The sequence below is a fragment of the Microcaecilia unicolor genome, chromosome 6, assembly GCF_901765095.1.
Source record: "Microcaecilia unicolor chromosome 6, aMicUni1.1, whole genome shotgun sequence".
In the NCBI taxonomy this organism is placed as follows: domain Eukaryota; kingdom Metazoa; phylum Chordata; class Amphibia; order Gymnophiona; family Siphonopidae; genus Microcaecilia; species Microcaecilia unicolor.
In genome coordinates this window covers 318,055,185-318,082,160 of record NC_044036.1, presented here as the reverse complement: position 1 = coordinate 318,082,160, position 26,976 = coordinate 318,055,185, and the positions used below count along the sequence as shown (strand labels likewise).

The 26,976-nt window shown below is 45.7% G+C and overlaps 1 protein-coding gene across 2 annotated transcripts in view; it reads left to right on the top strand.

Moving 5' to 3' along the window:
• The window catches only part of SLC16A5 (solute carrier family 16 member 5), a 39,544-nt gene extending 13,370 nt beyond the window's left edge, over positions 1-26,174 (top strand). For both annotated transcript variants that reach the window (XM_030208310.1, XM_030208311.1), the window contains 4 exons: positions 4,491-4,720; positions 13,524-13,667; positions 15,242-16,144; positions 24,854-26,174. In XM_030208310.1, the coding sequence (XP_030064170.1) occupies positions 4,510-4,720; positions 13,524-13,667; positions 15,242-16,144; positions 24,854-25,071 (1,476 nt within the window). In that variant the 5' untranslated portion in view covers positions 4,491-4,509 and the 3' untranslated portion in view covers positions 25,072-26,174. The remainder of the gene's footprint in view (positions 1-4,490; positions 4,721-13,523; positions 13,668-15,241; positions 16,145-24,853) is intronic.
• The last annotated feature ends 802 nt before the right edge of the window (positions 26,175-26,976 follow it).

The window sequence follows — 26,976 nt, the reverse complement described above, 5'->3', positions numbered from 1 at the left end:
CCTCATTGCCTAGGCCAGGGCAAAAGAGATATATTTAATGACTAAATACATCTTTTTTTTTTTTTTACCTAGGCAGTGAACAGTCTAACCCCCCATCCAGTGTCTACCCCCTCTCTCTCCCCTTTCCTTCCAGCATCTGCCCCCTCTCTCCCCCCTTTCCATCCAGCGTCTGCCCCCTCTCTCCCCCCTTTCCATCCAGCGTCTGCCCCCTCTCTCCCCTCTTTCCATCCAGCATCTATTCTCCATCCATGTGTAGTTTTTCTCCTCTTTTCCCTTTCCCTCATCTCTGTCAGTATGCATCTCCTTCCTCTTTCTTCACTCCCCTCCATCCATATGCATCTCCTTCCTCTCTCTCTCTTCCCTCTCCTCCATCCATGTCTACCATTTTTCCTTTCTCTCCGCCCCGCCATCCATGTTCATCTCACTTCCTCTCTCCCCTCCCCTCAATCCATGTCCAGCATTTCTCCTCTGTCTCCTCCATCCATGTGCATCTCCTCCTGTCTTCCCTTCCCTCCATCCATGTCCAGCATTTCTCCTGGCCTCCCCTGCATCCATGTCCAGCAACTCTCCTCTCTCCCCTGCCCTCCCCTCCATCCATGTCCAGCAACTCTCCTCTCTCCCCTGCCCTCACCTGCATCCATGTCCAGTAACTCTCCTCTCTCCCCTGCCCATGCCCTCCATCCATGTCCAGCAACTCTCCTCTCTCCCCTGCCCTCACCCATCCATGTCCAGCAACTGTCCTTGCTCCCCTGTCTTCCCCTCCATCCATTCATGTCCAGCAACTCTCCTCTCCCCTGCCCTCTCCCCACATCCATATCCAGCAATTCTCCTCTCTCCCCTGCCCTCCCCTCCATGTCTAGCAATTTCTCCTCTCCCCTCCCTCCCATCCATGTCCAGCAATTCTCCTCTTCCCTCACCTCCCCTCCATGTCCAGCGATGCTCCTCTGCCCTCCCCTTTATGTCCAGTGATGCCCCAAACCCCACCTGCCCCCCTGAGTTCCAGTTTCAACCCTCCTGCCCGACCTCTTCTCCCTCAACAGCCCTCCTTGCTTTTCTGCTGCCCAGCCATAGCTTAACACTCATTTTACTAACCTGACTGAAGTGACGTCGTGACTGCAAAAGAAACAGAGTACAGCCGGCTCAGCCTTCCCCTTCTCTCTCAGCGTCCCGCCCTTGCGTAAACAGGAAATGAGGGCAGGATGCTGAGAGAGAAGGGGAAGGCTGAGCCGGCTGTACTCTGCTTCTTTTGCAGTCAGCACTTCAGTCAGGTTAGTAAAATGAGTTTTGGATGTTGTTGGGTTGGGGCTAATTAGGGTAGGCGGACCTGGAGCAAAAGTGGCTGGGCCTGGGCCCATTCCAGGCCCACCCGTGGCTACGCCCATGGTTGGGGGGGGCGTGACAAGCCTTGAGTGTGCATGTCTGCTGAAGAGGTCTCTCAGCCACTCTCACTTTGTTTAAGGAACAGGCTGGCCTGGTGAAGGGCATAGGTGGGACTGGCCGTGACATTTTCCTCTTCCTTCTGGCACAGAGCTCCAACTCTCATTAGTCTTTTCAAACCCTCTTTCCACTTCCCTCCTGCCCCCACCCCCACACAAAGCTGTTCTCTCCAAAACAGCCCAAGGATACTTCAGGGGCTGCTACTAAATATGGCTATGCAAGTGATTGCAAGGACTAACCAAATCCATCTAGACTCTGAGGTCACATACTGACCCCTTGGCTTATAGGTTCCTGCAAAAATTGCACGGGCTACCAATACCCTACAGGGCCAAATTTAAAACTCTATCTTTGATTTTCAAGGCCCTCATTAAAAATGGTCCAGAGTACCTAAAGAATAAGTTACCCTTAAACACCTATGAGGCATCTAAGGTCCTCTGAAGGAGCATCACTATACGTCCCCTCATCAAAAGAAATCATACACTGTGACACCTGACAGTAGCCCCCACTTTCTGCAATTTACTTCCATAGTAGCTATGCCTAACTCAAGATTATGTGTACCATTAGTATTATACCAGTGGCGTAGCTATGGGGGGGCCACAGGGGCCCCCAAGTTGGCTCTGGGGCCCCCAGATTGGCTGGCGGGGATCCCTAACCCCCGCCAACTAAAGCATTTGTCCTGCGCTGGTCTCACATTGCCTGGCACCCTGTCCTTTCCTTAAAATGAGCGTGCACAGCGACTGAAAACAGAACAGGGCACCAGGCAATGTGAGAGCAGTGCGGGACAAACGCTTTAGCTGGTGGGGGTTGGGGACCCCAGCCAGCCAAGGTACCTTCGCAGTGGTGGGAGGGGGAGTGGTGGCAGGAGGGCGGCGGCAGGAAGGCAGTAGCGGCCGCAGGGGGGGGGGAATGGTGGTGGGAGGGCAGCGGTGGGGAGGCAGGCCAAAATGTGCCCCCCACCTTGGGCTCTGGCCCCCCCCTCCCATTGATGTCTGGCTATACCCTTGTGTTATACTAACATTTTCACAACAGCATGATTGTGCAGCCTGAACAGGAAGTGTGCAAATGAAGTGAAAAAAAAAAACCCCGTAAGTTTTCTCGTCATTAGTGAGGATGTTGCTGCAGTTTACCCTTGACCAATGCTGGAAACTGTGGCTCAGTTTTTCAACAGCGCAACACATACATTGTCACATGTATTCAGTCTGTTTTCCACTCTGTGAAAATTCCTTTGAAAACTTTCCTCATAAACTGCCTTCTGTCAGTCTACAATGTTTCAATAAATTGTCTCAGATTTCAAGACCCTTCTCTACACCTCTCAACCCTTGAGAGTGTGGACACCATGGATTAAGAACCCTGCTTTAAAGACTGTGGCAACTGACTAGCCAGTCACTCGGTATCTGGACCAGCTGGCTGCCCACCTTGTAAGGCCAGTTCCACAATTGCCTTCACTTTATTTATTTTTGTTACATTTGTACCCCGCGCTTTCCCATTCATGGCAGGCTCAATGCAGCTTACATGGGGCAATGGAGAGTTAAGTGACTTGCCCAGAGTCACAAGGAGCTGCCTGTGCCTGAAGTGGGAATTGAACTCAGTTCCTCAGGACCAAAGTCCACCACCCTAACCACTAGGCCACTCCTCCACTGTTGCTACTATTTGAGATTCTACATGGAATGTTGCTATTCCACTAGCAACATTCCATGTAGAAGTCAGCCCTTGCAGATCACCAATGTGGCCGCATAGGCTTCTGCGAGTCTGACGTCCTGCACGTAAGTGCAGGACGTCAGACTCACAGAAGCAGAAGCCTGCGCAGCCTTCTACATGGAATGTTGCTAGTGGAATAGCAACATTCCATGTAGAATCTCCAATAGTAGCAACATTCCATGTAGAATCTCCAGTAGTATCTATTTTATTTTTGTTACATTTGTACCCTGCGCTTTCCCACTCATGGCAGGCTCAATGCGGCTTACATGGGGCAATGGAGGGTTAAGTGACTTGCCCAGAGTCACAAGGAGCTGCCATGAGTGGGAAAGCGCAGGGTACAAATGTAACAAAAATAAAATAGATACTATTGGAGATTCTACATGGAATGTTGCTACTATTGGAGATTCTACATGGAATGTTGCTATTCCACTGCAGATGTCTGATGAGTTTAAAGCAGTTTTTACTATAACAGGTGCTGAGATATAAATATTGGTTAAAGATGGAGAAGAGAGTAATGGAAATGTGGTTAGCATATTTAGACACATTATGAAACATGAGGTACTGGGCGATGCTATATCTTTATTATATAACTCTTTAACAAAAAATGTAACACCATCACGTCGGAATTAAAGGAGGGGATGGGTCGGGAGGGAGGGAGGGAGAAAATGTGGAAAATATACCGTTGAGTGGGGCTGAAGTTTGACAGAAATGTATATGTTATAAGGTTAAATGGAAAGTATATTGGAATTGCAAATTTCTCAATAAAAAATGTTGAAACATACTATAACAGGTGTTGAGTTCTGTGACTTGTATTGTGCAAGATCTCATGTAGAGGATAAGGCCAGTGTTACCGTGGGCCTTATTATAAAGAGGGGCCCGCCTAAACCTGTATTACTGCACTTGGCCAGCGCTTGTTCCCTCTTTAAGGCAAAGATCAGAGCAGCAAGAGTTCACTGCCTGGATCCAGATGCTTCACAGGTTGGAAGCAGGTGAAAGGGGAGGGCAGGTGTATGGTAAGGAGGAGGTGCTACGCTGGGTGCTAGATAAAGTGGCTTTGTATATTTAATATGTCATATCTCCACCCTGGTGAGATAAAAGGTTGGCTTGCAGGGGCAGGGACAAAGAGCGGCTGCAACTATTTTGTCAAGTCATTAGGACTCTCTGTGCCAAGGGAGTGCAGCAGCCAGCCTGAGCCTACCACCGGGGAGAGCTGGGAAGTGCCCTTCGTCCATGCTTGTGGGTCGTTAGCACCAACTTTTCTTTCTGGCAAGAGGAATAGATGAATGGCCCTGGCTTCCAGTTCCTGCTTTTCACTTTGACTGATTTAACTCTTCCTCCACTCCTTTGCCCAACAGGAAGTGGACTGAGGAAACCATGACTCTAAAAGAGAGAGGCAAGTCGGAAGTTCCGGAAGGAAGATGGGCTTGGGTTGTCCTTGTGGCTGTCGTGACGTCTCAGGGGCTCAGTCTGGGTTTTCCCTCCTGTGTGGGAGTTTTTTATTCCGACATACAGCATGCATTCCAGGCCACTAACAGCGAAACTGCCTGGTTCCCCTCTATCGTGACAGCTGTGTTGCATGCAGGAGGTAAGTAGAAACTAAGGAGTCACCCTCCAGCTCTCCATTTTTTTTCCTTTACAATTCTTTTCATTAGATTTCCATCCTCCACCTGTAGAAATAAGAATCAGCGACCGTCATACCTTTTTATTGGACTAACACAAGCATCTTTGACAAGTTTTCCCCAGAGTTATCCTCTCTTCATGAGGCCAGTGGAGAACAATGCAATGATACTGGGTTTAAATAGTACCAGAGGCGGACTGACAATAGTCTGGGTCCCCCAGGCAGAAAGGACCATTGGGCTCCCCCACTCCTGCTGCTCCCCCAGTCCTGCCCCTCCCATCCTGCTGCCCCCCTGGTCCTGCTGCTACCCCCCAGTCTTGCTGCCCCCCCCCCATCCTGCTGCCCTCTTGGTCCTACTGCCATCCCCCCCCCCCCCCCCCCGGTTCTGTTGCCTCCCTCTCCCCCTGCCACTGACCTTTTCTTTTAGTCCTGCAGCTAAATTGGCCATCATGATCTGCCACAGATGTTGGAACTTCTCTCTGCCATGGCCCGCTCTTGGGGAAGAAGGAAGTGACATCAAAAAGGGGCAGGCCACAGCAGAGGGAAGTTCCAGTGTCAGCCGCAGATGGCTAGTTTAGCTGCCAGTGCCCCTGCCTGAGAAAGGGGGAGTTTCAGGGATGGGAGTATGGGAGGGGGAAGAGAGGGAGTGTCCCAATCTTGGGAGAGAGAAAGATGTTGCACATTGGGCACATGGGAAGGAACCACTGAGCCCTCGGGCACTGCCTGGTTGCCCTTATGGTCAGTCTGCCCCTGAATAATACAAATTCATCTAGGTTTTAGGTGTCAATTAGAAAGAGAAGACAAGGCAGTGTCACTTTACAGATTAAAGGCACTATCTCCCAGATTCTGTATAGGTTGCCCAAATTTAAATGCAGATCGCAGATCCATGCAGAAACTAATTCATCGGTTAGTTGATAACAATCAACTATTGAAGTTAACACTTAGCTGACATTAATTAGGAGTTACGTGTGGATCTGCCCTATGTCCTATTCTACACCGTGCACCTAAATTTCATAGTGCGCAACTCAAAAGGGGATGTGGTCATGGGAGGGGCATTGGCAGGTCAGGGGAATTCCCAGCCATTAAGCACCATATTATAGAACACGTAACTGCCATTAATTGGGCGCCAGCACTCACATGAGCATTTGGCAGGCATAAGTGCTTGCACCCAAAGTTAGGTATGAGAATTGCGCCAAGATGTTATTCTGTAAAGGACGCTCTATCTTAGCGCGGATCATAATGGCACCGTTTACTGAATCTGGTCCTCTATCCGATAATGATTGAGGAAGCCATTGGGTCTACTGAGTCTTTTTGTATTGGTCCTAAAGCGTTTGGGAGTCAGGCTATCCTTCCACCCCTTTCACTGAGCTATACTAACACGCCGACAACCTAAAATCTAGATGAGTTTACACTGTTTAAACCCAGTATAACTTTATTATTTCTTCACTGAACTGATGAAGGAAGTGTATCTCTCAAAAGCTTGTCAAAGATACATTAAATTAGTCCAATATGGACTTCCTGTGTCTCCGTCTGCGGGTACACTGACACAACCCATTTGTCTGAACTGGTCTGATAGGACTAACAGAAACAAAGTTATCAGGTAAAACAAAACTTTTCCATCGTCCTCTCGGCTCCGCTGGCTCCCTGCTCCCTCTGCCCCAGAACAGGAAGTAACCTGTTCCGGGACAGAGGGAGCAGGGAACCAGATGAGCTGACAGGCACACGGCTGCTCTCTGCACCCCTCCAGCAGCGTGCACCTGGGGCGGACCGCCCCCACCGCCCCGCCCTTGGTACGCCACTGAAAATAACCACAAGAATGAGAAAGAAATGGGATCAATAAACGTCATGTTTGCAGGAAATGACCTCCATCAGGTCCAATTACAGCCCAATGTGGAGAGAACCTAAGAGGAAGTGGTATAAACATGAATCCACATGGTCAAATAAAAGAATCAGGGAAATAAGCCTATCTGGATAGGGAAGAAAACCAGTCCCAGGCTGTGTAGGTGAGAACATTTTCCTTCACCTTCCATGGCCCTTTCAGTCTTAATTAGGATGTGCTTCTTCTCTCCACAGCAGCCTAGATGCCAATTTTATGTATGCAACAGTTGGTTCAGCACCCCTAATACTAAGCAAACACCTTCAGTGTGTCCAGGGTGGGTTATTTGTGTTGAGTTTAGCACCGTCAATCATTTTCAAAAGCTCATGCACCCCAGTGTTAAAGCTGAAGGTGCAGTAGAATATCCATTTGGTGCTCTTCCCATCAGCTTACAAGCTTTGCCAACTGTTTACACAAAAGATGACTCTAGGGAAGCTCCTCGGGGACTTTTACTGTGACAGGTGCATATGCCATCACTGACATAATGCATACCACTTGCATCATGTGTTTGTGACATTTTGGCCAAGGTGGTGACCTCTGATGAAGCGTGGAAACTACGCAATGAAGACATGATAAAACAGATCGAGTGCATTGTTGTAAAACCTACTTGACTTGTTATGAAGTAGACATTCATTGATTTAATTTACCAGATGTCATTATTGTACAGTGCATAGTGACATATAAACAAATACAAACCAATAAACAACAATAATAAAACAATAATAACATTTACAATATCAGAATAGCAATCATGGATAAAACAAAACCACCCCCTCAACAGCAACCCTTTTCTTCAAAGATTTGCCTAAAATCCACCCATCCCCCTGATATTCAGCTGGCGACGGTCAGTGATTTTTTGAAACACGAACCATCGCTGGCTAAATTAGCCCCCAATATTCACTACTGGGCCACATCCGGGCACTGGAGTTTGGGGACTAAATGTGGGTGGGTTGGCCGCCAGAGCGACAGTCTCGCTCTTGCTGGACTTTTTGCAGGACAGGCTACAAAAGGGCCTGGCCTACAATTCCCTTCGAGTTCAAGTGGCAGCGTTGGCCTGCTTCCGGGGGAAAGTCTCCGGATTGTCCCTTGCTGCTCATCCAGATATTCTCCGTTTTCTCAGAGGGGCGCCTGTAAGGCATCAGAAATGAGAGCTGGCAGCTCGTCGCAGTGGAAAATCCGAACCGCTTTAGGGTCAGATTCTGTATACCGTTGTTCTCTTTTCCAGCCGGAGGTTTTCGGATGTTCTAGAATATTTACAGTGCTGACTTTTTCATAGGTAGGGTTAGTGCAGATTGAGCATCTAGTTGTAAGGTTTTGCCTTACTTCTCACTATCTGGTAGCGGAGGGAGTTTCTGTTGCTCTCACTGATGCGATACCAGTGTTTGAATGGAATGTTTTTATAATTCTTCTTCTGTTGGGTATCTGTTGCTGGGAGTTTTATTGATTGATTTGGGAATGTCCCACATGATTGAATAATTATACTCTGTGAGGACAATTCTATAACTGGGTGCCACAACCTAGGCTCACTGAGCATTCATTCTATATAACAGCGTCTGTGCGCCAAGATGTCATTATAGAATACCAGCATAAGTTGGCTTTGATACGCCTAAATGTAGACACGGTTATGTCAGGTCTATGACAGGCAGAATGGTTTGTGCCTAAATATGACATTTTAGCATATAAGTTACCGTACTCTGTAAGTTACACATGTAACTGGGAGCCCAATCCGTGCTCTGCCCACATGTTTGCTCTCCTTGACTTACATGCTAAGCAACTCATGCCCATAAATTATAACTGCTGTCTAGCACTTATGTATGCAAGTGTGCAGTATATGTGTGTAAGTGCTAGTATCACTGTTATCTTTTGTGTACTATTTCAAGATTGTATTTCTTCTTTGATTAATGTTGGAATTTAATAAAGAAGATTTAACCATAAAATCCATACTCAAACTGCACCTAACCTTAGGCACCCTGTTATGGAATTAGGGGGTCTGTGATTTTATAAATGTAAATCGGTGTGGGAATTGGAGATGGAGCTCGGGCAGAGCTTGGCTCCCCCCCCCCCCCCCAGACAAAAAGGCATTCTGCTGCCCCTGGGGAGGGCAGAGAGGAGTGCTAAAAAGGGAGGGGTTGAGAGGAGGGATAAAGAAGAGATGCTGAATGGGGGGGGGGGGGGGGGTGCCAGGGGCACTAGAAACCCTAGCACCAGCCTTTACTGATTTGTTTTCAATGTACTACTTAGTAGCTTCATTGCATGACCCCCTCGTCTTGTATTTTTGGAAAGAGTAAACGAGTGATTCATGTGTACCCATTCTACTCCACTCAGGGCAAGATGCACTAAACTAAACGAGCCTTTAACGAACAAGTAGATTACCCTGGCATGCACTAAAGCCCAATTTCCGACGACGGTAGCAGCGAACAAAAACGGAATGCAGATGAGCAAATTGTGTTCAAACCCTATTGAAATGAGATGCACTAAGGTTTTCCGCTTGCCCTAACTCTGAAAAGCTCCGGGAAAGCTAACGAGAGGTCTGTACCTCTCGTTGCGGCTGCCCGGCTTCCAAAACTTAAATGTAAAAAAAAAAAAAAAAAATCGGGAGGGGCAAAAACGCTCATCAGGAGCGTCCTTTATTGACGGCCTTGCCCCCCCTGCCCAAGGTCGCCGCTGCTCCCCGCTCCCCCCTGCATTAAAATCAAAACTTTAGGCAGCCCCAGCCCCCCTTCCTTCCTCTCTTCCTCTCTTTCTCCTCCTTTCTTTGAAATGACAGCTCCCGCCATCCTCCACTCCCGTGCCCCGCCCCTGCCGCCCCCCCTGAGGTCGTCACTGCCACTCCCCTCCCTCCACTGGGCCCCCCTCCGTCTGATACCGGGCCCTCACAGCGCCTTTCACCTCTGTGTGAAGGCGCTGCACGGGCAAGAACAGCTGATCGCCTCTTCGGACGTCCCTCCTTTCCTTACGTCAGACGAGGGCGGGCCCAGGAGGAAAGGAGGGACGCCCGAAGAGGTGATCAGCTGTTCTTGCCCGTGCAGCGCCTTCACACAGAGGTGAGAGGCGCTGTGAGGGCCCGGTATCAGACGGAGGGGGGCCCAGTGGAGAGGGGAGCGGTGCCAACGACCTCAGGGGGGGTGGCGGGGGCAGGGCACGGAGGCGTAGGATGGCGGGAGCTGTTGTTTCAAAGAAAGGAGGAGAAAGAGAGGAAGAGAGGAAGGGAGGGGGGCCGGGGCTGCCTAAAGTTATGATGTTAATGCAGGGGGGAGCGGGGAGCAGCGGCGACCTTGGGCAGGGGGGGCAAGGACGTCCATAAAGGATGTGTTTGTTTGGTTTTTTCTGACGTCCTTGGCATGCGCAGAGCAGCCAGCTCTATGGGTCGATTTTCCGACGGTTTTACGAAGGGTTAGAGAATGCAAGTGAGCTGCAACGAGCAGCTCATTTGCATTCCCTTTCCTTCATGCATAGCCGTTCCGTACCAATTCGTTATGGAATTCGGTATGGAACGGCTCTACCGAGGACTTTAGTGCATCCCCCCCTCATTATAGAGCTCCATCTCCACTCAGCTGTCTCTTCTTCAAGCTGAAGAGCCCTAGCCTCATTAGCCGTTCCTCATAGGGAAGGTCATCGCATCCCCTTTGTAATTGTGGTCCCCCTTTCCTGAACCTTTTCTAATTTCACTATCTCCTTTTTTGAGATACGGTGATCAGAACTGTACGAAATAGTCCATAGAGCAATTCAAAGGCATTAAAATATTTCCCGTTCTATCCTTTTATCCTTTCTTTAAGCTGAAGGTCAAATAGTTAATAACAGCATTATTGGTAGAAACCAGTCTTGGTGCTTGGATTTCGCAATCAGTCTCTCCCTTCCTTTCTTGGCTCTCTGCCCTTGCTGAGTTCATATTTTCTCCATTAGGCCTTTGTTTGCTTTGACCTTGTCCTTAAAATCTGGCATGAGAAAGGGAACCTAGGAAAAAGGAGGGATTTTAAACATAAGGCATAAGGGAAGCAAGATACAACTGAATAACAATCATATCATAGGACTTTGTCTATGCAGTCCTTTTGCTTTCATGTTGTGCTGAGTCACTGGCATAAAAATACTGAACCCGAAATGAGGTGAGCAAGGGCCCAACCACTTTGAACTACAGAAGGGTAAATACAGACACTATTTTCATTTGGAGCTGCTGGATGGTTTAGCTTTGTCAAGAGTCTACTGCATCTCCCATAAACAAGGCAGTGCTCTAAAGTCCATGCTAACAATTTCATACCAATTATTCACATAATTCATTAAAATACATGTGTATGTGTGCACATATGTTGTAAACAGCAAAATTCTGCCTAAACACTATTCTACAAATGCACATGTATCTTACACAGGATGTATTTTACAGGTAGGCGTACACATAGACAAAGTCTGGCTGGAGCGTGGGTAGGCGTGCCACTCTATCTCTCTCAAAATCTCATCCCCTATATCCCATCTAGGATCTTACACTCTTCCCAATGTAATTCCCTATATGTTCCCTCCTTTCAACAAATACCTTATGACACTGTTAGTTCCAAAGTCTTTAGTACTGTAAGTCCCACTCTGGAATGCTTTACCTCTCCCACTCAGATCCATAACTTCCCATAGCTTTTCATTCCGCTCTTAAAACCTTCCTTATTTATTTATTTATTTGTTGCATTTGTATCCCACATTTTCCCACCTATTTACAGGCTCAGTGTGGCTTACATAGTACTGGAGAGGCGTTCGCAGTCTCCGGTGTGCACAAATACAAAATGAAGTTGTGGTAAGGTAGGTTCTCATGGAACAGTCTCATTAGGGTATCATAAGGCGGAAGGGTTGTGTGATGACCATTACGTACTTTGGTTTTGATGTGTTGCAGAGTGTGAGCATTTAAGTTGGATCAGTGGGCTATGCCTTTTGGAACAAGTTAGATTTTAGTGATTTCCGTAAGTTTAGATGACCATATGATGTTTTCACGACTTTCGGTAATGCGTTCCACAGTTGTGTGCTTATATAGGAGAAACTGGATGCGTAAGTTGATTTGTATTTAAGTCCTTTGCAGCTTGGGTAGTGGAGATTTAGATATGTACGTGATGATTCGGATGTGTTTCTGGTTGGTAGGTCTATGAGGTCTATCATGTCACTTGGGACGTCGCCGAAGATTATTTTATGGACTAGGGTGCAGATTTTGAAAGCGATGCGTTCTTTGAAAGGGAGCCAGTGTAGCTTTTCGTGGAGGGATTTTGCGCTTTCAAATCATGTTTTTCCAAATATAAGTCGGGCTGCCATGTTTTGAGCATATTAAAGATGCTTAAGCAACTATGTTGTTCTGTGAGATCTCGTATGACTGGACGCTATCTAATTTTTTTTCTGTAATGCTGTTCTTTCCTGACCTATAGTAAATGGAGTTTCTCTTTTTTCTTCCTTTTATTTTCTTTTTTTCTCTCTCACGATCTTTGCTCTCTGCTAGATTTTTAAATATTTTATAATTTTATGTAAACCGCTCTTGAGCGGTATTATCAAAGTTTTAATAAACCTAAAACATAACTTATAGAATATACCATAAGTTGCACGCTTATGTCCAGAACGTATGTGTACACACTTACACCAGCTGCATGGCTGCTGTACATGCTTGCACCTACCTTACAGAAACACACAAAAAACAAACACTGGGCCTTCAGGAAAGAGAAAAATGTAATCCTTTATTCCAAAAGATGACCCGACATGGGCTGTGTTTCGGCGTACAAATGCCTGCCTCAGGGGTCAAAGAGATCCTATAGATATAAACATATGAGCTCAATCAAGCAATCAGGCAAACTTTAAAACGCCTTCGGTGTTTCTGTTACCCTCTCTTTTGTGACTTTGCACCTAACTTACAGACATGTATCGTTACCTAGTCCTATATAATAATTCTCACCTCCAACAGGATGTGCCTGGGACCGTGCCTGCCGGAAGTGGTCTGCTAGGCAGGCACGCACTGACGTCAGTGACGTCAGTGACAGACAATTTGGCAAAGCAAAACAATCTGAGTGCTGGCCATTAGGACACAGAGTTGATAGGAGAGTTTTAAAAGACTGAAGGAACCGAAAGTGTTAAATGGGGGGAGGGGGGGAGTTCTGAACGACTGAAAGACATGAACATTTGGGAAAGGAAAACAAACAATCTGAATGCTGCCCATTAGGACACAGGGTAGATAGGAGAGTTTTAAAAGACTGAAGGAAATGAAAGTGTTAAACTGGAGAAGGGGAGGGGGGGGAGTTGTGAATGACTGAAAGACATGCAAATTTGGGACAGGAAAACAATCTCAATGCTGGCCATTAGCACACAGGGTACTTAGGACAGTTTTAAAAGACTGAAGGAACCAAAAGTGTTCAGGGGGGGGGGCAAGTTCTGAATGAATGAAAGAAATGAAAATTTACGAGAGGAACACAATCTGAATTCCAGGCATTTGTACACAGGGTAGATAGGACACTTTTTTAAAAAAATGAAGGATGTGAAAGTATTACATCTTGGGGGAGGGATGAAGAGGAAAGCGGTGGGGTATCCGGATACCGGGCGTTAGGGCCACGGGGATACATAGACTTTTGAAAGCCTTAAGGAACCCAAAGGAGGGAAGGGAACGGGGTGAGGGGCATTAGGAACAGGGGAGGGGGCCCTGCCACACACTCTCATTCTCACACACACACTGTCACACAGACAGTCTCACTCTGTCACATACCCGTACATTCACTCTGGCTCTCTCTCTCAAACATACACACTCCCAGGAAAACCTTGCTAGCGCCCGTTTCATTCGTTTCAGAAACGGGCCTTTTTTACTAGTATTCTATAAAGGAAAACAGGATCCTAGCAGGTGAGAAGGCTGAAAACAGTTTAATCTAAGTATTCCGCTTTGCTGTGTTGCAGGGCCCTTCTGCAGCATCTTGGTGGAGCGTTATGGCTGTCGCTTCACGGTCATTTTGGGAGGCCTCCTCAGTGGAGTGGGGATGCTTGCCAGCTCCTTTTCCCAATCCATTGGGCAACTCTACGTGACTGGAGGCTTTATCGCAGGTAAGTGCTACCTGGACTGACATTTACAGAAATTTATTTTGCAAATGAATATGTAGTTTGATATTTTTGTTACAGTTTATTGCGCATCCCATTAGCTGGAGGGGGGGAGAGCGGCACAGGAGAAGCTACAGTCAACATAGAGAGTAATGGTAGTGTCCAGCCCCTCCAGTGATGGCTTTTTGTTGTTTAGTCCATGTGCCAGGGTAAAGAACAGGATGCTGAAGATGTTACTGGGCAGCTGCTGTCCTTACCCCTAAGGCAGTGATGGCGAACCTTTCAGAGACCGAGTGCCCAAACAGCAACCCAAAATCTAATTATTTATCGCAAAGTGCCAACAGGGCAATTTAACCTCCCCCCCTCCCAGTTCCAGGGTCCCCCCTCCCTCCAAATTTTAAAAGTCATCTATCTTACCTCGTCGGGGTTAGGGCGGCAGCAGCGGTAAAAAGCATGCAGGCTCGGCTCGGTGCTTAGTTCAGTTTTCAGTTTTCCCTTCTCTCTCTCTCTCAGCTCTGGTCCTGCCCTCATTTCCTGTTTCCGCAAGGGCGGGACCAGAGCTGAGAGAGAGAGAGAAGGGAAAACTGAACTAAGCACCGAGCCGAGCCTGCATGCTGCCACCCTAACCCCGATGAGGTAAAATAGATGACTTTTAAAATTCGGAGGGAGGGGGCCTGGAACTCGAAGGGAGGAGGGAACAAACTTCTGGTGGGTGAACGAACTTCTGATGGGTCTCTCCTCCAACACAACTTTGAACTGCTAGCGCGATCGCGCCAGCAGTTCATAGCAGCAATACGACTCTGGCTGAGGCGACGGTGCACGTGCCAACAGAGAGGACTCTGCGTGCCCTCTCTGGCACGCGTGCCATAGGTTCGCCATCACTGCCCTAGGGGAAATGAAGGGGGATTCATGCTGTTGCTATTACAGGCCATTAAAAAATGCTTTATTGGGAGGAGACATTAACTTTTGAAAATTCTTGCCAGGAAGGTTTTGATAGTGAGGGAGTAATCCACCTAAGTGGATGAACGCTGACTCCCACTTAAATATAACAGTGCAAAGAGAGTGGGAAGTGGACCAATGACTCCAGGGAAAGGGGAGATAAAATTTCAGAATACCACTTTATTCAATGACTCAACACAGAAACTGTGTTTCGGCAACAGGCCTGCCTCAGGAGTCTTAGTTGAGCCTTGTGGTTCCAAAAGAAGTGGAATCTTCAAATAGAGTGGTCTTAGATGATCCGTATGGTTCAAAAAAATGGATCTTGAGGGAGAACATTTTAGTCTCCCACTGAGATCACTAACTCAGGACACTTTTTTTTTAGGAAGAAAGTAGAAGAGATTTAATTTTGTAATCAAACAAAATACGCTCACTCTACTAAGAGCTCTGCCCAGTAAAGACAAAAGTGAACATAGATAGCAATGGACCTTCAATCTCTTCAGCTTCTTTGTTAGGAAATATGTTTAGGTTGTTGGGTTTTTTTTGTTTTTTTTTTTAATTTCCATTTTTAAAATAGGATTAAAACAGCAGTTCACAAACAGTAACACCTTTATTTTACCTGCTCTTGTGTCTCTTTCTTAAAGGGCTTGGGTTGTGTTTCACATTCCAGGCTGGAGTGACCGTGCTGGGTTACTACTTCATTCGCCGTAGGACCCTCGCCAATGCTTTGGCTGCTACTGGAGCTTCAGTTGGTATGGCTATCTGGCCACTGTTCTCCCAGTACCTGCTGGTTGAGATGGGCTGGAGAGGCTCGTTCCTTATTTTTGGAGGTGTGCTATTGAACTCTTGTGTCTGTGGAGCTCTGATGAGGCCTGTCCGGGCCCACCCAGCACTGCAGTCCCCTACAGAGGACTGTGGGCAGCTTCAATGCGATCAGCAACCAGATAGTGATGAGCTCATCAGCCACAAGGAGCCTCTCAAGGAGTCCCTTTTCAACGGGACCAGTGTGGACCATGACAAGACCCAATTCCAGAGTATGACATCTTCCTGTATGATGACTGTGAAGAAGTACATGGCCTTTGACCTTTTCTGCCAGAATAAACGCTTTCAGGTCTTCACAGTGGGCGTAGCCTGGTTGGTAATGGGTTTCGTATTGCCACTGTTCTATTTGGTGCCCTATGCTACCAGTAGCAATATTGAAGAAAGTAAAGCTGCCTTCCTGCTGGCACTTATTGGTTTCATCAACATCTTCATACGCCCAATAGCTGGGGTAGTATCAGGGATGCGCTTCTTCAAGGAGAAAATGATCTATGTGTTCAGTACAGCCGTGCTAGTCAATGGCATAAGCAACTTCATTTCTGCTGTGTCATCAAGTTATTCCATGTTGATTCTCTACTGTGTGGTGTACAGCGTGTCCATGAGTTTCATAGGGGCACTAATCTTCCAGGTACTGATGGATATTGTGGGAATGAAGCGTTTCCCTAGTGCCTTTGGACTGTTCACTATCCTGGAGAGCATCACCATCCTCACTGGTCCTCCACTAGCAGGTGAGTGAAAGAGACAAAGGGCTTAAAGTGGCACAAGGCACCATTAGGAGCAACTTGTTGAATGTCCAAAGCTTAGAAATGAGACTTTTCTTGATATATATACAGTGGTGGAAATAAGTATTTGATCCCTTGCTGATTTTGTAAGTTTGCCCACTGACAAAGACATGAGCAGCCCATAATTGAAGGGTAGGTTATTGGTAACAGTGAGAGATAGCACATCACAAATTAAATCCGGAAAATCACATTGTGGAAAGTATATGAATTTATTTGCATTCTGCAGAGGGAAATAAGTATTTGATCCCCCACCAACCAGTAAGAGATCTGGCCCCTACAGACCAGGTAGATGCTCCAAATCAACTCGTTACCTGCATGACAGACAGCTGTCGGCAATGGTCACCTGTATGAAAGACACCTGTCCACAGACTCAGTGAATCAGTCAGACTCTAACCTCTACAAAATGGCCAAGAGCAAGGAGCTGTCTAAGGATGTCAGGGACAAGATCATACACCTGCACAAGGCTGGAATGGGCTACAAAACCATCAGTAAGACGCTGGGCGAGAAGGAGACAACTGTTGGTGCCATAGTAAGAAAATGGAAGAAGTACAAAATGACTGTCAATCGACAAAGATCTGGGGCTCCACGCAAAATCTCACCTCGTGGGGTATCCTTGATCATGAGGAAGGTTAGAAATCAGCCTACAACTACAAGGGGGGAACTTGTCAATGATCTCAAGGCAGCTGGGACCACTGTCACCACGAAAACCATTGGTAACACATTACGACATAACGGATTGCAATCCTGCAGTGCCCGCAAGGTCCCCCTGCTCCGGAAGGCACATGTGACGGCCCCGTCTGAAGTTTGCCAGTGAACACCTGGATGATGCCGAGAGTGATTGGGAGAAGGTGCTGTGGTCAGATGAGACAAAAATTGAGCTCTTTGGCATGAACTCAACTCGCCGTGTTTGGAGGAAGAGAAATGCTGCCTATGACCCAAAGAACACCGTCCCCAATGTCAAGCATGGAGGTGGAAATGTTATGTTTTGGGGGTGTTTCTCTGCTAAGGGCACAGGACTACTTCACCGCATCAATGGGAGAATGGATGGGGCCATGTACCGTACAATTCTGAGTGACAACCTCCTTCCCTCCGCCAGGGCCTTAAAAATGGGTCGTGGCTGGGTCTTCCAGCACGACAATGACCCAAAACATACAGCCAAGGCAACAAAGGAGTGGCTCAGGAAGAAGCACATTAGGGTCATGGAGTGGCCTAGCCAGTCACCAGACCTTAATCCCATTGAAAACTTATGGAGGGAGCTGAAGCTGCGAGTTGCCAAGCGACAGCCCAGAACTCTTAATGATTTAGAGATGATCTGCAAAGAGGAGTGGACCAAAATTCCTCCTGACATGTGTGCAAAACCTCATCATCAACTACAGAAGACGTCTGACCGCTGTGCTTGCCAACAAGGGTTTTGCCACCAAGTATTAGGTCTTGTTTGCCAGAGGGATTAAATACTTATTTCCCTCTGCAGAATGCAAATAAATTCATATACTTTCCACAATGTGATTTTCCGGATTTAATTTGTGATGTGCTATCTCTCACTGTTACCAATAACCTACCCTTCAATTATGGGCTGCTCATGTCTTTGTCAGTGGGCAAACTTACAAAATCAGCAAGGGATCAAATACTTATTTCCACCACTGTATATATATATATATATAGAGAGAGAGAGAGAGGGGGGTCTAAGCTGTTCATAGTGGTTTCACATTTGACCTTCTACAAATTTCAGCAGAATTCAATGTATCACAGTTACCAACAAAATGTTATGGCCCTCGTTTTAAGAGCCTCATTTGCATTTGATATGTGCATAAACCAGTTATTATCCTGATGCTGTCAGAGTGACCAGTTTCCCTTGCCCCTATGGCATTTGGGATGGGGGTGGGGGAGGACAAAAGCCACTGGGGGATAAAGGGAGCAAGCCCACCAATCCCTCCAGTAGTGTGCTGCTCCATAGTAGCTGTTTACCAAACCCTAAACATGCTTGGTAGCAGGTGAAATTGCTGGCATCAATCTTTTAAGACATACGTGTTTAGTCCTCTTCTGAAATGGGGAATAAACATCTATGAACTTGCCATTCCCCAGACCATGCCCCTTGCTATTTCCATGCACTTGGGTCTGATACATGCATATCCCAGCTTTGTAAAATGGGGACATTGTAATTTATGTAAGATAAATGTCTTAACTGTTTCTAAGGTCATAAAGATAGCCAGCTATGGGCCACACATAACCAGTTATGTTGCGATGGTACAGCATAACCGGGTATGTGCTGGCACATAACCAATTATGTCTTGGCTTTCAACCCATCAATATTATATATGTTTTTCTAAAATGGGTGTTTATGCTGCATGCACCTGTCACATAAATGCCCATTTCTGTATTTTAGAACAGGCTCTACATCAGCTGATTCTGTTCTAAAATACTGGTAAAACTTGAGACTTCGTAACCTGCTTGTCTCAATTCTAACTTCTATGACCTGTCTAAAATGGGGCTGTATATTTTCTTCTTCTTTTATTTCACTCACACTTTTGTCAGTAGTAGCTCAAGGTAAGTTATATTCAGGTACACTGGGTGTTTCCCTGGCCCTGGAGGGCTCACAATCTAAGTTTGTACCTGAGGCAATGGAGGGGTAAGTGACTTGCCCAAGATTACAATGAGCAGCAATGGGATTTGAACTGGGCACCTTGTGATGTCATGACTGGTGCTCTAACCACTTGGCCACAACTCCACACGCTGCCAAAGCTGGTCATCTGTATCCTCAACGTGTCCACAAAGGTTGTCACTTTTTTGTACTGCGTAGAACTGTTCTTAGGATTTCATTGTTGAAGTTTGCGATACACTTGACCTAACCACTGGGTACTTACAGAGCCTCATACAGGGCCAAGATAGCCTACATTAGGGTTCCAACAGATTTGGAAACCTACAATACAAGACAGACAAAATATATGCAGACAGTCCCATGGAATTCTGTCTATTGGGTTTTATAAGACTCTCAGGTCAAGCGATGCGTCATTCACCAACAGGTTTAGCTAACTTGTGTTTGACAACAGTAATTATTGTGGTATTAGTAGACAATATTATTACCAAAACAAAACTTGTCATAGCCCAAGACATGACCCAATAACATCAGAATCTAGTCACTATGAATCACAGAGCCAAACGTTTTATGCAGATACAGGTATGCAATACATCCAAATGCACCATGTATAACAAACGTGGTCACGTGTCTAACATACTTCAACGGTTTGAAAAGGAAGAACTTTTCACCTTTATCAGTCTAGTTTTCATGAAGGACACAGTAGCAAAACTGCTTTAGTTTCCATAATTAATGATATCCTTACCTATTTGGACAATGAACAAGAGATAATGTTGACATAGTTGGACCTTACTTCAGCTTTTGAGCTAATCAGTTATGATCTGCTAATAGCCCAATTGAGAGACGCTGGAATTAAGGAGGTGGTTTTAAATTAGTTCTGTTCTTACTTTTTAAATCACTCATTTGAAGTAGCCCTTGATTCTTCTTTTTCCAAATAATACCCCCGTCTTGCAGAGTCCCACAAGGGTCCATTCTATCTCCTCCCCTTTTTAACATCTTTATTGCCCCACTTGTAGCCTTTATTCAAACACTAGGGCCTTGGGCCAAATTCTATAAATGGTGCCTTAACAATCGGCACTGAAAAACCACGCACTTAGAGCGATTCTATAAACTACACCTAAAGTTAGGCGTAGTTTATAGAATATGCTTAGTGACCGTTCAGGCCACTTAAACCAGGCCTAAATACCTACGCCTAACTTAGGCACAGATTGAGTGTATTCTATAATAGTGTACATAGTTTTTTGAAACGTCCACAACCCGCCCGTTCCAAGCCCCTTGTTCAGCTGCGTGCATTAGAATTTACTTGCATCACATTATAGAATATATGCCTAGAACGTTTATAGGAGTTGGGGGTTTGTGTTTATTTATATGTTGATGACAAACAGCTTCTGGTGGCTTCTAAGAGTGGTGTAGTGGTTTTTGAACAGATCTTGAACATAAGCTATCTAATATTGTTACTTTGTTAAATGATCGTAAGCTTTTGCTTAACATTGATAAAACCAAAGGCCTTTGGTTTTCGCATTCTTATTCTTCAACTTTGCCACATGTTTCATTAAACAATGCGGTGATTCCCATCCAGGATCAGCTCCTGTCTTTTGGAGTGTTGATAAGTAATTCTTTATCTTCCGTAGCAACACAAACGACATCTGCACCATCCGAGAGATATGTGGCTTAAAAGATAAAGTTCTTAAAACCATTCTTGGATCCTCCAGCTTTGAAAACCTTGATTCATGTCTTCATTCTCAACCATCTGAACTACTGCAATGCATTGCTGGTAGATGTACCACTTTACTCATTGAGGCATCTATAACTCATACAAAACACTACTGTTAAGCTCATCTATAATGTGTAGAAATTCAATCATGTGTCACCTCTTCTTTTTGAACAACATTGATTACATATTCAAAGCAGAATCCATTTTAAATTCCTGCTTATTGCTCACAAGGTTTTCTACACCAGTTTTCTTCCCTCTTTCATTTTGTTGATTCCATATCGACTGACACACTCTTTGTGTTCCTCAACTGCAAATCTATTGCTATCCCTTTCCTTCAAAAACTGACACTCGCCTACTCAGGGGATTCAGCATTTGGAATCAGCTCCCAGCTGGTATTGGGAATGAACCATCACTCAAGAAATTTAAAGCTACTCTAAAAACTTGGGTTTTTCATTGCACCTTTCTGGATTTCACTCAATGGTTAGGTTGACTTTTAGTCATCTCCAGGGGGAGACTAACAGCCTTATTTTCGAAAGTGATGGGCGCCCAGATTTTGACCCAAATCGGGAGATAGGCGCCCATCTCGCAAAGGCACCCAAATCGGTATAATCGAAAGCCGATTTTGGGCGTCTTCAACTGCACTCCACCGTGGGAACGAACAAAGTTGATCGGGGCGTGTTGGAGGCGTGGTGAAGGTGGGACTGGGGGGTGTTTATCGGCCAAGGAGAGATGGGCGCCTTCGGCCGATAATCAAAAAAAGAAAGGCGTTTTTAGCGCAAATTTAGGTCACTTTTTTTGGACCCTTTTTTTCACGAACCGGAGGGAATCGGGGATGAACACCCCTGACTCCCCCAGTGTTCCCTAACCCCCTCCCACCAAAAAAAAAAAAAAAAAACTTTAACAACTTTGTTTTCCAGCCTGTATGCCAGCCTCAAATGCCATACCCAGCTCCATCACAGCAGTATGCAGGTCCCTGGAGCAGTTGTTAGTGGGTGCAGTGGACTTCAGGTAGGCAGACCCAGGCCAATCCCCCCTACCTATTACACTTGTGGTGGTAAATGGAAGCCTTCCCAACTGCCTCCAAAACCCACTGTACCCACATGTAGGTGCTCCCCTTCAGCCATAAGGGCTATGGTAATGGTGCAGAGTTGTGGGCAGTGGGTTTTGGGGGGGATTTGAGGGGCTCAGCACCCAAAGGAAGGGAGCTATGGACTTGGGAGGTATTTGACTTTTTTTTTTTAATTGTTTCAAGTGCCCCCTAGGGTGCCCGGTTGGTGTCCTGGCATGTGAGGGGGACCAGTGCACTATGAATCCTGGCCCCTCCCATGACCAAATGCCTTGGATTTGTTCGTTTTTGAGCTGGGCGCCTTCAGTTTCCATTATCGCTGAAAAACGAAACCGCCCAGCTCAAATCCGCACAACTCCGATGCATTTGCCGGGCACAAACTGTATTATTGAAAAAAAAAAGATGGGCGGGCCATTTTTTTTCGAAAATACGGTCTGTCCCGCCCTTTCACGTACCCGTTCTCGGACATAGATGCCCATGGAGATGGGCGTTCGCGTTTGATTATGCCCCTCCACGACATTTAATTTGACTGTTGACAGTTTTCCTCTTTTATCATTTTCTTTTATTGTTTCCTGCCACAACTATTGTGTAATGGATTTTTATTTGTTGCGCTAGTCCTTACCCTATCTGGCTATGTTGGCCACTGAGACTGCTTGTTCTTAATTTACTATGTGTCTTGATTAAATTATACATATTTGTTCACCACCATGATGCCTTCTTGAATGGCAGTATATCAAATCTCCAAATAAAATAAAATTAATTAATAACCAGTTACTGCAGTAGTATTTGAACCAGCCTTTTCTCCTTCACAGGCTGATACTCTAACCATTAGGCCACTCCTCCACTCCATTTCCACCTATCTAAATATAGCATTGAGGAAAAGGTGAAACCGGTACAAACAGCATTAAAAAAATATATAAGGAGAGATTGTGAACGCCAACTGCTGCTCATCAGAGCGATAAAGCTGCAGAGTGGAACATGAGGCAGGTGCTGGTGCTCAGAGTGATATAGATGGGGAGTGAGACACAAGGCAGGTGCAGGTTCTGTAGATAGGGAATGGGACATGAGGCAGATCCTGGTGCTGAGGTTGATATAGAGGGAGAGTACATAAGTATTACCATACTGGGACAGACCAAAGGTCCATCAAGCCCAGCATCCTGTTTCCAACAGTGGCCAATCCAGGTAACAAATACCTGGCAAGGTCCCAAAAAAAGTACAAAACATTTTATGCTGCTTAGCCCAGAAATAAGCAGTGGATTTTCCCCAAGTCCATTTTAATAATGGTCTATGGACTTTTCCTTTAGGAAGCCATCCAGACCCTTTTTAAACCCCGCTAAGCTAACCGCCTCTACCACATTCTCTGGCAATGAATTCCAGAGTTTAATTACACGTTGAGTGGAGAAATATATGCAAACAAACTATGTATTTGAACAGAGATAACCCAGATGATAAGAAATATGAGCACTCTATTGTTGATTACTTGGAAAATGCAATTAGTACCGTGCATAACAAAGATGTACATAGTAACATGAGAGCAGTTAAAGACCTAAGTGGATCTTCTAGTCTGCCCGTGCACGTTACGCTCCCATGCTTTTGCTTAAGGTTGTAACTGCTGTTCTGTGCATGTTAATCCCCTCCACCAGTTTAAGAGAAACCTCTCAGGGGGTAATTCTCAAAAGGTCACCCGAAGTTAGGCACCAGGATGAGGCTTGTTAAGCATGAATTCTAGATTAGTAATTATTCGTGTATTTGCTGTTTTTAGAATGCTAGCACAAGTCCTACGTTATGCTTCTAACTTTAGGTGAAAGCATCTACACTAGCTCAATAACTAATGTAAATGCTTGCGTCTAACTGGCATTGTTCTATAACCTGTGCGTACAAGTGCTAGGCATGCCCTTGACCTGCCCATACCCCACCAAGGTCCACATCTCTGTCCCGCCCAGGTCACACCCCTGCCTTGCAGTTGCACACTATGGATTTTGCATGCACAATTTGTAGAATCCCAACTATGCCAATATGTTAATGACAATTAGCAGCTAATTATTAAATTAAGTTACGGACATAACTATCACTATTCTATACCTTATGCATGCAACTTTGAATGCTAAGCATAAAAAATGTACATGCAAGTTTATGGAATTAGGGGGTCAATGTTTGATTTCCATTCTTTTGTATTTTAGGGATTCTCTATATATATCCCTTTTTTTTTTAAATTCCATCACCCTTTTTTCTTCTTCATTGCCCGGGAAGGCATTCCAGGTGTCTACCACCCTCTCCTTGACAAAAGTTCTCTGGAGTTGCTTCTGAGTCTAACTTCCTGCAGCTTCAAATCATGTCTCCTCAATCTACAGCATCTGTTCCTTTGTTGCTTTTCTGATTCTTGGGAACATATAAAGAATTCTTCCAGCAGTTCAGTTTCAGCTTGTGTTGATACATATACACCACTTACACCCCTTCTATGCCCTTGACTGTAGCTTAGTGGAGGGTCAGGGCTGGAGATATGTACTTACAAGTAGATCATATATTTTTCAGTTTCAGAGTCAAATAAACTGTAGAAATGCAATGACTTTTGGTCCCAGTTGGGATCAGTGTGATGGCTACATGGCAGGGTTGCACATTTTTAAGCAGGATCATGGTTGCCTTCTACTCCTCACCCACTGGGGCTAAGAATGTCATAGTGTGGGTTTTACAGCCCCTGTATGATGGGGGGAAGAAGAGGAGGGTGTCACCAAGCCAAGTATGGTTGTCAACTGGATCCAGATTTGCCTAACAGGGTTGATACAGTCCTGGTTGATCCAAGGACTTGTAGCTCCGATTTCCCCCATTGCATTACCTAAGAAAAGGAAGACAAGTCCCCGCAGGCAATGGGGTAAAGCCAGGACTGGATCAACCCTGCCAGGTGAATCTGGATCCAGTTGGCAACCCTGTCACTCTGTGGCCAGTTCTAGGGTGCATGCAAGCCTGCTTCTGGAGGGAGATGCACTCTGGTCTTCACTGCAGCAGCTGTGAGATGCAGTGGGAATGGGGAAAATACTTGGGTTGTTGGGAATGAAGCCCAGTGGAGGCCAGGCCTGACTAAAGAGGAGGAGACTTCAGGGTAAAAGAAAACAGAATCTTGGCTCATGACCAAGGTTAATTGTTTGTAAAGTTTAATCATAAAGGAATAAGCATCGAATTATTTTCATTCGTCTTTTCTGCTCTCATCTAGCTATTAAGGAAATGTATGTTACACTTCTGCAATTTGTTTTGAATTTGTTTTAACTTGAGTTTGTCTATTTTCAGGGCTCCTGGTAGACTTCACTGGTCAGTACAATTACATTTTCTATGCCTGTGCTATTAACGGGATCTTGGTTGGGCTGTTCTTAAGTCTCTCATCTTATGCTCTGGACAGAAAAGAGGCCAAAATGAAGGCAACAAGGGGACTACCTCTTAAAGCAATTTATACTGAAGTTCCAGTTAAATCAGAGGTTACCAGCAGAACTGCCCCAGAAATCATTTAATCATAGACTTCTGAGAACAGGATGTTGTGCTCACAGTTTGCTGCAGCTGGGAAATTAAGTGCTTGGTTTAAGACAGTTCTGTAATGCTTTCTCCAAGTTCACCACAGTGCTTCCATCTGCTCTGTCAGCAAAGTGTTGGAGGACTTCTCCAGGCTCAGAACCTTCTCAGCAATGGAACTGGAGCTTCTCCTTCAGCAGTGCCTCCGTAGTGCTGTGGGCTTCTCCATCAGCAGTGCCTCCATAGTGCTGAGGGCTTCTCCTTCAGCAGTGCCTGTTCTGTGCTGTTAGACTTTTCCAAAGCACTTGACTGCAAGAGCTGTGGGCTTCTCCTTCAGCAGTGCCTCTGTAGTGCTAGGAGCTTCTCCATTGGCAGTGCCTGCTCTGTGCTGTTAGACTCTTCCAAAGCACTTGACTGCAAGAGCTGTGAGCTATCCACCTTGACTAAGATTTGTCAAGACCCCAGAAATGCCAGCACTGTGATATCCGTGCTTCCAAAGAGGAAACAATGAAATATTTAAAGAATTTCAGTAAACTTTTCTTGCTGTCTCAGAGCCCAGGAGAGTTCACTCATAAAAAGGTTTTAATCTCTTTGTGCTGCACCTTTTCAGATTTTTGTTGTTGATTTTTGAAAGGAGGGAACCATAGTTAAACCATGGAATATAGGGCTTCTTTAGTACATGCTGACAGAACTGGATCATAAAACTGACATGAAGATGGATTTTTTTTTTTTTTTTAACCACTACCAACGAGCAAAGCAGTAAAAATGTTGGTTTCTTCTACCTGTGGGAGAAGCACTCCCTCTAGTGGCAAAGAGCTTCACTCCAGCTATCTCCCACTAGCAAAGCTGACCTTGTCCATTTTTAAGTAATTCAGGTATACTAATCCCCTGCTCCAAAGAGTTTATAACCTAAGTGGATGTGTTGGGCATTTGGAATTAAAATTACTTGCTCAAGATCACAAGGAAGGAGCATCAGTGGAAGAAAAAGAAGGTGGAGTTGAACACTGGCTTTGTTGGTTCCAGTGGCGTAGCCACAGGTGGGCTTGGGTGGGCCAGGGGGGCCCACCCATTTATGACTCAGGCCCACCCAACAGTAGCACATGTTTAGTGGTAACTGGTGGGAATCCCAAGCTCCGCCAGCTGAAGATTTCCCCTGATGGTAACGAAAACGCTACTCTCCACGACACCGGCACCTGCACATGCTCAGTTTTCCAGTGCATGTCTGCTGCCAAGGTGGAAAGAAGCGTTTTCCCCACCAGCTGAGCTAATTTGGGGGGGGGGGGGGGGGTTGGGGGGGGAGAACACTTGGTGCCCGCCCAATTCTTGCCTAGGCCCACCCAAAATCTGTTGTCTGGCTACGCCCCTGGTTGGTTCTCTCTAACCACTGCTTCCTGATACCCACCACCTGTGTTTATCTAGTAAGGTCAAGCCAATGGTATAATTGCCATATAAAAAGCAGAAAATCTTTTACAATATAGGTAGATTTTATATTTATAAAACTTATTTATACTGTATTTGTTTTGGAGTTGTTACAGTCAGCTTTCACTGGAAAACAATGTTGATATTAACTGCATTTTCCATGACAGTAAACCACTCTGTGTCAAGAATTTTAAATGACTAGGTTTTCTGCAGACTAAGCTGCTAGGGTGAAGCCACCAAAACATCAACCTGATGGTTTCCAGTATAAACTTACTGAATCTGTAATGTGCTTTTATCTTTACGCAGACATCTGCCTGGGTTATATCTATGCACATGTCTGCAACCTCAGGAAATATAACATTTACCCACAACTGAGGTTTATGTGCTTTTAATAAATAGTAATTTATCAATTTCATATGAAAAACCATCATGTTCAGACCTTCCCATGGAGTGGGCTTATGGGAAGGGGCGTGGCAGTACATAAGGCT